This window comes from Rhinichthys klamathensis, unplaced genomic scaffold (genome assembly GCF_029890125.1).
Source record: "Rhinichthys klamathensis goyatoka isolate OS25496 unplaced genomic scaffold, OSU_Roscu_1.1 h1tg000123l_1, whole genome shotgun sequence".
NCBI classification, from domain to species: Eukaryota; Metazoa; Chordata; class Actinopteri; order Cypriniformes; family Leuciscidae; genus Rhinichthys; species Rhinichthys klamathensis.
Genome location: NW_026606660.1, coordinates 7,426,656 through 7,438,864, shown reverse-complemented (window position 1 = coordinate 7,438,864; position 12,209 = coordinate 7,426,656). Strand labels below are relative to the sequence as shown.

The window sequence follows — 12,209 nt, the reverse complement described above, 5'->3', positions numbered from 1 at the left end:
CATAGGGCACTCTCTTTGCTCTCCCCGCTTCGAAAGATGAGCAGTTCTTACACCTACTTTGCCTAGTCCGGTCCCTCGGAGTATATGTTGAACCCTCTAGCCAATTCTGGCAATCAGAGCAGCTTTTTTTCTTCAGACATCGCGCTAAGGGGCTGTCGGTTACGAACCAAAGACTATCCCGATGGATGGTGGACACAATAATGCTCGCCTACACTTCCTTGGGCTTGCTATGTCCTTTTGGAGTGAGGGCCCACTCCACTAGGGGAATGGCCTCCTCCTGGGTGTGGCCAAGTGGAGTGTCCATTGGTGACATCTGCGTGACGGCCGGCTGGTCCTCGCATCTTTGCCAGGATCTATAGCTTGGAAGTAGATGGAGCTTGGATCTTGTCTGCTTAAAGGAGATATCAGATGAAAATTTTACTTTAATATATATACTGTATATATTTAGCTTTTTTTGCATTTAGTTAGGTTTCTGGTATGTCTGCCAGCTCAGAAAAGCTGAAAAGAAAACACAGCCAGTTTTTTTATGGTCTGCCTGAGTCTGAAACTGTCATCCAGTGAGCTGTTTTAATTTGCAGCTGGTTTCTACATAGATAGCTAGCTATTTGAATAAGACCACCCAAAACTGCTGACGGACTCTGCCATATTAGCATAGACCCTGCTCTGAGCGAGCTATACACTGTCCATTTTCTCCGCCATGTTTTGGATGTAAGAGTGAACTTAACAGTCTTCATGTACTCCCAACATCAGAGCCGCTGACGCAGTGGATTTTATTTTTGAAGGGAATGCGCCCCCATATACCTAAATTTGTTTATGTCTGAATGAATCATTTTGTACTGCTTTGTGAACGAGGGTCAATAAGACGCTTCATCTTTTGTGTGATATACAATAAACTTAAAAAAACTAATCAGTATAAAGTTTTGGCCATCATTTGGACGGGGTCCGATACAACAGGCTTGTGCTAATAGTGGATAAAAGCAAGATGACAACATAAGTTTTAACCATAATTAAACTACACTATACCTGTTCTATATTCTATGGCTCTGGCCTCGTAGGCCCGAGCCGAACTATATTGGCAAATTCTTGCTTTGCCTCCAGGTATCCACACCCTAGTGTTGGTCGATGAAAGCCTGTCAAGGGCCCTTAACCTTGACGGGTCTTCCGTTCTCTGCTCGTAACACGGCACTATTGGATTAGGTTCCCCAAAGCGTTAGCAACTGATGCAATGCGTGTGAACCATATGAAAAGGGAACGTTTCCATTATCCCAGGGGACCAAGGTTACGTTAGTAACCAAAATGTTTACAAGAACCATTCGAACAAACTGATTTCCTGGAAAGAATCGAACTTTCCAAAGCAGAGAGTGGACCGATTAGGACAAACTGATTCACTAGACTAGATCTGAGTTTTCAGAGCTATATGAGTGGACCAGTTAGGACGAACCGACTCAGTAGACTAAATCGGACTTCACAAAGTTACATATAAGAGAGAGGACCGGTTAGGATGAATCAGACTTTCCAAAGCTATAAGAGAGTGAGCATAGAGTGTTTGTTTACATCAGATTGCAGTTCCATGCAATACAAATGTGACAGCGATGTGTTTGCGCTACAGCGCTAATTCTAGCTTAAATTACTTTTAAGTGGCTCGAGTGTCACTGTAATAATGTTAAGGACGCCACATATTCATATACCTCAGTTTAATAGCAGTATGCAGAAAGTCTTTACCCACAGATCGCAAAACATTGATATTCTTACGGTGGGAGAAATAATCACTCTAAATGATGACAAAGACCATCTCGTTTGAGGTCATTTGACTGAAAGCTGATTTTGACTTCCAGCAGAGACAGCACAGGAAGAGAAGATTCGTCAGCTGGCTCAAGCGGTTCAGGATCAGGCCTTTGAGGTTCAGCAGCACTGGGAGCGGTTCAGTGCTCAGGCCGCCAGCTGGCAGCACCAGGTTGACTGGGCTCTGGGGAAACTTCAGGACCTCCAGGATGCCATGAACCAACTGGAGCTCTGCCATCTTGAGATGGAGAATGAAAACTGGCACTCTGAGGAACACAGCGTGGTCAACTGTGTGCTGGAGAACGAGGAAAATATTGTGAGTTCAAATAGATCAATTACAGTATTCGTGTACAATAAGGCCCCATTAGCTGATGCTAGTAAATGCAATAAATAAAATTAACTGAAAATGATCAATTCATTTGTTAGAGTGTTTATTAATCTTTGTTAACATTACTACTAAAATACTATCGTCAGATCATGTCCATTAAATAACATTGACAGATACAACTTTTGATTTTAACAATGTATTAGTAATTGTTGAAAGTAACTGTCACAGTTATGTTCAGTTTCTTTAGTTATCATGGACTTTTAGTTTGCATTCATTAGTTTCTGTCTCCCTTGGTTCATTTTCCCGCCACTCCTTGGTTGTCAGGGTTTCAGTCATTATGAAAGTCTTTGTATCAGCTGCGTATGATTAATTTCCTCGTTTGTATTCACTACTTCAGTTAAGTTAGCTTAAAGGAACACTCCACCCATTTGCATTAAGCTTTCCATTGTTAGAAACCCAGTCATACTATTGAATGGTCGTGAAACACTCTCTCATTTTCCCCTGAGAGGAGAGAAATCCGCTATTTACCTTTTTCACTTCCTCCTACAATGACGCAAAAATCGTCATTTTACGTCATTGTAGGAGGAAGTGGAAGAGGGGGGGATTTCTGTAAAGATTACAAGCACTAGTTCAAACCCGCCCATAGGGGGTTGGACCTAATGCGCTAACAGAGCTATCACAGATCAGTGGGTGGGACTTCACTTGTAGATACTGAAATCAATATCAGCCATCTTGTTTATAAGCTAAGCTAACAAGCGCTGTGGAGATAGGAAGTTATGACAATGACGGAAGAAACTAAACATGATATGGAAGAAACTAAACATGATATGGAAGTAGAGGATTTTGAAATTCTGCTGCTCGAATCCGCTGTTCGTGGCTATCTTTACGAGCCGCAATTTAGTGAAGAGCAGCTGAGCCTGATGGAGGAACAGGAGGCGGACGAGGAGCCCGGGCTGGGCGGACTGCTGGTGCCTGTGCTCTCGCTGTGCGCGACGGACACAGATAGAGTCCGTCTGCTGCAGAGAATTTCAACGATAGCAATTTCTCCTGGACGAAATCTCTGAATCAGACGAGCACACGGACGTTTGTGTTGTGATGTGAACCATCCTAGTGTCGCACCGCATATGTTCTGACTGAACATCCAGGTATCATGCAATAATTCACCATATAGAAAGAAATACAAACGAGGAGTAATTCACTAATGAGTTTGCCAATGTAACGGGGTTCGTTGTCGTGGGAAGGAGGAGGCGGGAACCGGCGAACATTTAAACATTTTAATAGTAAAATAAACAAATACAAAACAAAAGTATAAGCCAGCTGGCCACACACAACAGAAACAAAACATAAAATCAGGCCTGTTCCTTTTGTGCTTCCGCTCCTCCGTGAGAGATATGAGACCGCTGCGTCTCACAGGTGTCATTCATTATCACTCGCGCCGTCCTCTCACGTCCCTCGTCCTGTCCGCCACAGCCAACTAACTAGACATTTTGTGTGAAATGAATTTCAAACTCTTTTGGCAGCAAGTCTTGTAGACGGAACGGAAGAGTGATTTCTCTGTTTGCGCTGTTCTGGATTAGTGGGAGTGGCTTGCGGAGCTGTGCAATGTGGTGCATTGTGGGAGTTGTTGTCTTACATACAAATGCACCCTAAAGTTATTTTCTGTCTTTTCTTGGTCAAGAGGGCACCAAATTCAAAATTTCTTTTACATTTCGACTACATATATAACCCACTTTCAATAAAGATTAATGTTGAAATGGGTGGAGTGACCCTTAAGTAGCTAATGCCTGTTCGCCTACCTGATAGAATAGTATTATTAAACTTTGTGTTGGAACTTATTCTTCATCTTCGTGCCTTCTTCTGCAACAACCGGTGACAGTAACATTAACTAAGATTAATAAATGCTTCAGGATTATTTTTTATTTTAAATATTAAGGACATAAATATAGTTCGTTCTAAAACCGATAGCCTATACTTTTTCTATTCCAAATTTCAAAATCGTTCCAAAATGTTTTATACATGATTTCAATTTAAGCCTATACAATTCTAGATTAAATTTGTTCTAAAAACAGGCAAAACAGTGGTGATTTATATTATTGACCAACTTTATGGTTATTTACCATAACATAAAATTATCACATTTTGATATAAGTCAGAATTTGTAAATCTTTCTTATCAGTCTTTATTTGGAACTCTTTATTATAAACTCTGTTATTATTTTTTTATGGCATGATTTAATATGCAAGGTGTCTTTTATTTAGGATTAGGTATGTGGTATGCGTCTATTTGAGAGTATTAAATATTAAATATTACTATCAGTGTTTATTGAGAGAAGGGGGAAAATGTACTCTTGTACTACAGATGTCAGCACGTTCACTGTCTGGTCTTCGGTTTATTCCAGTTTGACCTCCATATCCTCAGAACTCTATTATATACTTGACTATGTCACAGGTAGCTATCCCTCATGTCTCATGTGATGACCAAATATGAAATATTTGATGTAAGTTTAGCCTTGAATGGAATAAGGCGGAAGTCTGGCACAGATTTGGCATTAGAAGGGCATTTCAATAAATAAGTTTACAAGACCTGTTATGTGAGTACATGCATCTGTTTGATTGAACTATCTTGCCAGGTCAGATCAGGTTGAGTTTTATACATGCGGAACTTGCCTTCAGACCATGCCACATTGCTGTTGCAAATTAGCTCAAAATAAATATTAATAATCAATCATAACTTGTAATAATTAATTATGAATATTTGGATCAGTTAATAGAATTAATTTAATGTATTAAAATCAATAGTACAATCAATTAACCGGTTTGTCCCGTGAACACTCAGTGTTAATTGTTTATTAATTCTAAGAAATGTTCATTTCCGGGGGGAGGGAAATGTCTTTTTTACTGTACAGTATTACTAAGAGCCTGTAGTCAAAATGTAAATCGTAAAATAAACCTTGTTGCAAGCAGAGAATCAGAAGCAAACATGTATTGCGCACAAGTTTTATTAACTAAATTATAAACATAACTAATCTAAACTCACATACACACAATCACACATACATGGGTAAAACGGTAAGTGGCAGAATGAATCCGGAAGCAGGAAATGGAATCCATTTAGGATTGGAATGGAATGGAATGGAAAAAAATATCAATTTAACTATGAAAAGAACCATCAGCTTATTATTTTCAGAGCACCTCATTAAATGTATACTTGCATGACCTTTGCAGTGAAAGTTCCTGAAGAAGGATTTTTTCTCAGTCGATTTCTTCTGCGTTAAAGGGACAATGTGTAGGATTTTCTCCCATCTAGCGGTGAAATTGTATTTTGCATTCAAACGAATTGTGCTCTCCAGCACCTAGGTTTTTTAAATGCGTGTTGTATCTACGGTAGCCGTTATGATACCAAAAAGCTATGACAGGATGTCTTCTAATAGCACCTCGTCGAGTGTTCCTTCGGGTGAACAGGTTTGTAATTTCAAACAAACTGCAACTTGACACAACGAACAAATGAATGTTACAGTATGAATTACTGACTGTGATATATCATATACACAATCATGTTGATCTTCAAAGTACCAATTTATAGAGACCAAACATGGTATAATTGAGGTTACATTGACCATTGGACCTATCATAAAATACATAGTATCATAGACATAATAGTATCAAACAACATTACACAAGACAGTAAATTATTCACACAGTGTCCTGGGGTGCATGTTCATTTATAGATCAGTTTGTCTATAAATTAATGCAGGAAAGTCTGTTTTAAGGGCTGTGGGTCTTTTCTATGGCCTCTGCTTTTTCCATGTGACTAAATTTTTTAGAGCAATAAACCTTATCAGTTAGGAGTCATGGTAACTAAGGCCCTTCTTGCCCCAGTTAGGGGATGGGTCCGTAGATCCCAGAGTGAGTTAAGGGTGTTTTCACACCTGGTTCGTTTGAACCCTCCAAACGCTCTCGGAGCAATTCAGTGTGTATATGTGAACAAACCAAGTGATCTCAGACCCCCCTAAAGGGACCAAAAAGCGAACCATACTCAGACCACCTCAGAGGGTGGTCTGAATACGGTTCTTTTGTGGGTCTGTTTGTGGTTCGATTTCTTTGTGATATGTGAAAGCGATGAGGTCCTGGTCCACTTTGCATTTCGTTTCAACATAAGTACTGCTTTTGAAGAAATATCGTACTATCGTTCTACTGTGTAGACTATTCTATGCAGTTCTGGCACCTCCGTCCCAACATACTGTACAACCCGAAATACATTGACTTCACATGTTAACGCAGCGGTAGAGTTAAGCTCACGTGACACTGCAGTTATTCACAGTCATGAACGTGTATAATTTGCATGCGTAAATAAATGCATAACATAATGTTGCATAACATTTAATTCGCGTGCTGTTCTGAGCTCGTACACACGGAGTACGCGCACTCTAGAAGCTTGCAGCGCGTGAGTAGGCTACTGAGCTAAGTTATCTTTCGCATCTTGTTGGGCTTAAACTGTCTAATACACACACACACACACAAAAAAAACATAAACACAGTCGGTTCTGTCTAAAGTAAAAGTAGACAGTTGGAATATAAACGGATGCGTGTCTTTATCCGTGGTGCGTGAGCTCTTAAAGTGGCAGCAGCCAAATAATACACATGCTGCCACTAGTTCTTAATTAAAACAACAAAAGAGAAAATCACTCACTGATCTTCACTGAAAAACTTCAGTAGCTTAAATAAGAATCAATGTAAAATTTTTACAGTGAAGTCTAGCATTTTATTTTTTACATGGGTGTATTCAATTTCGTATTTGAATGGTGCTGTTATAAAGGCCACACCTACTGTGGCTGAAAAAATAAAGCACTGTTTATTTCGTTTGTAGAGTTTTTTTGTATTTGTAATGTGCAGCTTTGTTCTTATTTTCAATAACAAAGATAAAATAATGAAATAAAGATTTTTATCTTCGCCCACTATAGCCTACATGGTCTTTCATTTTTCTGTTATATTTTGTTACCTTGCAAGGCTTAGTTTTTAAATAGGGACATAAGTGTGGCTGTATAATGCTCAGTCACTTGCAAAATAGTAAAAACAACATGAAAAGAATCGTGATGAAATCATGAATCGTGATTATGAAAATCGTAAAATCGTGATATGATATTATTTGCCATACCCGGACCCCTATAACAGAAGAACAGCGTTACAATGCCACATAAAAGTAAAAAAGAAAAAGAAAAAAAGGACAGAAGTACATGAGCACCCGTGACTACGTTGAAGCGGGGAGTCGGCTGAAATTAAGGATTCCTGTCCCTTCTACGACAACCTGGATGAAATTTTGGGTGCAAGCGCTTGTGCTTGTCTGACAGATGTTGTCGAAGGTGGAAGTGTGCACATGCAAAATGCACAGAAATCTGGGATCTGAGTTCTTTTGAGGTTGTGGTGTGAACAAGAAAGGGTCTGAGATCACTTCAATGCAGAAGAGGATCAAAAAAGAAACCGGGTTCTCTTTTGAGTCCACTATATTGTGAACACCAAAAGGACTGAGGTCACTTTCGGCTGGTTGGCTTTTTGGTTGACTTTAAGTGAACTGAATTTGGTTCTTTTAAAACGAACTATATGTGAAAACGCCGTTAAGGATTATTTGTTAAATATAACAAATAATTGTGTCTGATTTGTCTCAGTCGTTGCATTGCTAATACATTGCTTTTGGATTATTTTAGTCTTCGGGTTTATAATATTTTTTACTAGCCCACATAATAGTTATAAATATGCCAATTTAAGCTGGCTGGCATCCTTCACTGACCTGTTCATAAGATGCATTCAAACCCCAGCATTGACCTTGAAGAATTGATTATTTTTAATCTCGCTTTAGGATCACTCAGAACACGCAGAGCCCAGTTTGTTTTTGATTGCTCCCTTTATCCCGAGGCTTGACGAGTGTGTGACAATCATGTTGTTTTGAGGATCCTGTGGGCAGAAATATTGACCTTCCATATCGACCTGGGAAGCTGGAGAACATAGATAATTAATCTGCTACCCACCCAATGACACTCTTGGGCCTTGCTTCACCAATGCTCCCCATCAAACCACAGTCAGACAGCTGCTAGCTAACTCATTTTTGGAGCTCAAACAACAATATTTGTCACCCCAAGTGAGCATCTTGGGATTTGATGTAATAGTTATATTATAACTGAAAGAGTTGCACCATTTGTGCTTTTGGGATGTGGCATTGTGGCTTCACATATGATGAAAAGGACACTCATTATATTTTGGCAGAGATGTGTCTCCACAGGCTCTTGAAGATAAGGATGTTGGATAATGAGCATCTGGTCATTTCAGAAGTGAAGTACCAGACACTTCTTTCTCATATTCCCAGAACAATGTCTTTATTTTTCTCCAGACTGCCCCCTGCTTAGTCTTCTCTTTGGATGAAAAGCCTTTAAAGCTCTGTAATTTCCCTCTGATCTTAGCTACTATTATGTCTCGGTTGGGGTCTTGGGGAGGTCTATTTCAGTGCATTATGGTCTGACAGCACAGTAAGATGTTAGGCATAATTTTTTATCTTGCCATCTGTTGTAGTCAAAATCATTCAATCTTGATTGTTTGAGACAATTTTTCTTTTTTCAAAATCTTATCAGGGGACTACGGGTAATCAGCAACGGCAGTTGCAATGCTCTCAAACGGATAGGAGACATTTGTCCCATGACTTCTTGTCTGGTAAGTTGTGCGGAATGTTTTTTTTAAACATTTTTCAGCATTCCCATAATCATGGATTTGGATTTATTTAAAAATGTATTAAAATTTTTTATTTTCAGGCCCGGGAAACTTACTGTACACTACCATTCAAAAGTTTGGGGTCAGTCAGACTTCAAATCAGTAAGCATACATTAAACTGATCAGAAGATTTTTACATTAAGGCTGTTCTTTTGTACTTTCTATTCCTCAAAGAATCCTGAAAAAAAAATTTGTATCACCGTTTCCACAAAAATTTTAAGCAGCATAGCTGTTTTCAACATTGATAATTAATAAGATATTAGAATGATTTTTTAAGGATCATGTGACACTGAAGACTGGAGCAATGGTGCTGAAAATTTGCATCACAGGAATAAATTATTTAAAAATGTATTATTATTTCACAATATACTGTTTTACTCTATTTCTGATTTTTTTAAATGCAGCCTTGGTGAGCATAAGAAACTTCTTTCAAAAACATAAACAAAAATTTTGCTGACCTAAAACATTTGAATGGTAGTTTACATTATAGTTTACTCAACTCTGAAGTATTTCACTGGCTAGAAATTGGTCTTTTGGAACACATTCCTAAAAAAAAGGAATTCATAATTCCCCCTTTATCAATCCGTATCAAGTCAGCTTGAACCAACTGCTGAACAAGCCATAAAATTGGTCAAAAAGTAGGGAAACCCCAATTTGTCTCAAATACTATTTCTTTTTTTTTTTTTTATACAAAACTGTATTGTTTGAAAGTTATTCAAGTGTCATGATATTATCTTTGAAACCTTGTCTCCCCAACCAGTTTCCGTTCAGTTCCCGTGGCAGAGAGCTGTTTTTCATAATGGCGTCCCTTATTATATCAAGTGAGTTTTGCTTCATACATTCTCATCTCCGCTATGACACTTGATGCATTTCATGTGATTTCCCATGTGTTCAGTTTTGCATCAGAATAAAGTTCCACACATTTAAACCCAGTTGCACAGTCACCCTTGCTAAAATATATTACATTAACCATAGGTCTCCCAAATACTTACCATTGAAAGGTTTGGGTTCTGTATGAAATTTTTTTTTTTTTTTTTTTTTTTTTTTAAGAAGTCTCCTATGCTCACCAAGGCTGCATACTGGAGACTACAGTAAAAACATTAATTTTGTGAAATTTTATTGCAGTTTAAAAAATGGTTTTCTATTTGAATGTATTTTAAAATGTAATTTGATGCAAAGCTGAATTTTCAGCATCATTACTCCAGTCTTCAGTGTCACATGATCCTTCAGAAATCATTCTAATATGCTGATTTGCTGCTCAAGAAACATTTCTTATTATTATCAATGTTGAAGACAGTTGTGCTGCTTTATATTTTTGAGGAAACCGTTTTTTAACGATTCTTGATGAATACAAATTTATTTGAAATAGTAAAGGCATTTATTATGTGACAAACGATTTCTGTCACTTTTCAAGCATCCTTGCTGAATAAAAGTATTTAAAAAAATCTTACTGACCCCAAACCTTTGAACGGTAGTGTTACTAATAATTCCACATAGTGTTCATTAACAAATGATTGATTAAATTAATGTGATCTCCTTCAAATACGTGTGAGAAAAACATTCCAAATCTTTATATCATTTTCATGCTTCCATTTGACAGAATCCAAACCAGGGAATTGATGTTGATGATTAATTATGTTTCAGTCATGAGCAGCAGACCACCTCGTGGGATCATCCAAAGATGACCCAACTATTTCAGTCAATGGGTTTGTCCTTTAACCTGTCAATCAATGTCAAGTGTTCTGTCATTCTCTCTGTGTAGTTCACTACTTTATACAAGTACAAAATGTTCAGTATGCAGATTTCTCACATGATATATTGCTCAGTGTTTGTTTGAAAATAAAACTTTTCTAGTGAACTTTCCTAATTCACCCTAATGTTTTACGCTCTGTGCAGCTGATCTGAGTCATGTGCGTTTCTCCGCTTACCGCACAGCTATGAAGAGCCGCAGGCTACAGAAGGCCCTCTGCTGTGAGTGATACGATACCTTATCATTTACGTCTTATACTTATTACTTCACTAACAAAATCACGGTACTTCTGTGGGGGATTTTGAACCATTGCAATACCATATTTTCTGGGACATTTATCACTGCATTGCAAATCTCTGTCAGTGTGAACTTCCCTCTTCACTGCACACTCGAAATGACTGGAAGAAATACAAAGGGGAAAAAAACAGATTACAGCAAAAGACAAAGACCATTTTAAACATGAAATCTTGATCTCTCTCTGCTAATTTTGTCAGGCACTAGGACGTTTACGGTACACTAACTACTGTATGAGTCTTTGATCTTCAAATTGCAGTAGGATTTTTGAAAGCATTAGAGCCAGCAAGCAACCGGCTGATAATGCAAGGCTGAAGCCAAGTCTGGACTCAGAGAAGGGCTACTCTCTGAGAAAAAAAAGGACTTTTCCGGACACTAGCATTAAAGGGATAGTTCACTTTGAAATTAATTTTTGGTATGTTTTAGCTTACCTCAAGGGCATCCAAGATGTAGGTGTCTTTGTTTCCGCAGTAGTTTCAATTTTGATATTTTTAGGTCAAACCGTTTTTGTCTGTCAGTCATATAATGCAGGTCTATTGTCACCACCTCAAAGAGCATGCAAAGAGAAGTCCAAATTAAACATGATTTAATGACTCGTAAATGTAAGTACACATTGATGGCCTAACGAGCGGTTTGTGTGAGAAAACGAACAGTATTTATATCGTTTTTACCTCTTGTAACCACAGCCACGTCCAAGTGATCTGAGGGCGCGGGCGCTTCGGTCTGCGCAAGCGCCGGAAGTGATCTCTCGCGCGTGTACGTCACTCATTGTTTACACAGAGATTTCGGAAGTGTTACCTTTCACTGTGAAGATCTAAACATATTTAGATACAGGAAATCGCAATGGAAGACGATTTCAATATATCAACAGACAACGTTGAATTTTTCGCAACCGCGCGAGAGATCACTTCCGGCGCTTTCTGGCGCTTGCGCAGACCGAAGCGCCGGCGCCCTCAGATCACTTGAACGTGGCTGTGTTTACAAGAGGTAAAAACTCGTTTCGTGTCTTAGGCCATCAATGTGTACTTACATTTACGAGTCATTAAATCATGTTTAATTTGGACTTCTCTGTGCGTGCTCTTTGAGGTGGTGACCATAGACCTGCATTAAATGACTGACAGACAAAAACGGTTTGACCTAAAAATATCAAAATTGAAACTACTGCGGAAACAAAGACACCTACATCTTGGATGCTCTTGAGGTAAGCTAAAACATGCCAAAAATTTATTTCAAAGTGAACTATCCCTTTAACACTCTCTCTTCAACATTGGCATCCTCCTCATCCTAGTGTAACGGCCAC

The 12,209-nt window shown here is 38.6% G+C and overlaps 1 protein-coding gene across 4 annotated transcripts in view; it reads left to right on the top strand.

Annotated features, from left to right (window-relative positions):
- Positions 1-12,209, top strand: part of LOC130088982 (utrophin-like) — a 46,323-nt gene that overhangs the window by 14,307 nt on the left and 19,807 nt on the right. For 3 of the 4 annotated variants that reach the window (XM_056256035.1, XM_056256039.1, XM_056256037.1), the window contains 5 exons: positions 1,836-2,098; positions 8,730-8,808; positions 9,626-9,686; positions 10,510-10,571; positions 10,762-10,836. In XM_056256035.1, the coding sequence (XP_056112010.1) occupies positions 1,836-2,098; positions 8,730-8,808; positions 9,626-9,686; positions 10,510-10,571; positions 10,762-10,836 (540 nt within the window). The remainder of the gene's footprint in view (positions 1-1,835; positions 2,099-8,729; positions 8,809-9,625; positions 9,687-10,509; positions 10,572-10,761; positions 10,837-12,209) is intronic. The other variant, XM_056256036.1, reaches the window with a different exon arrangement.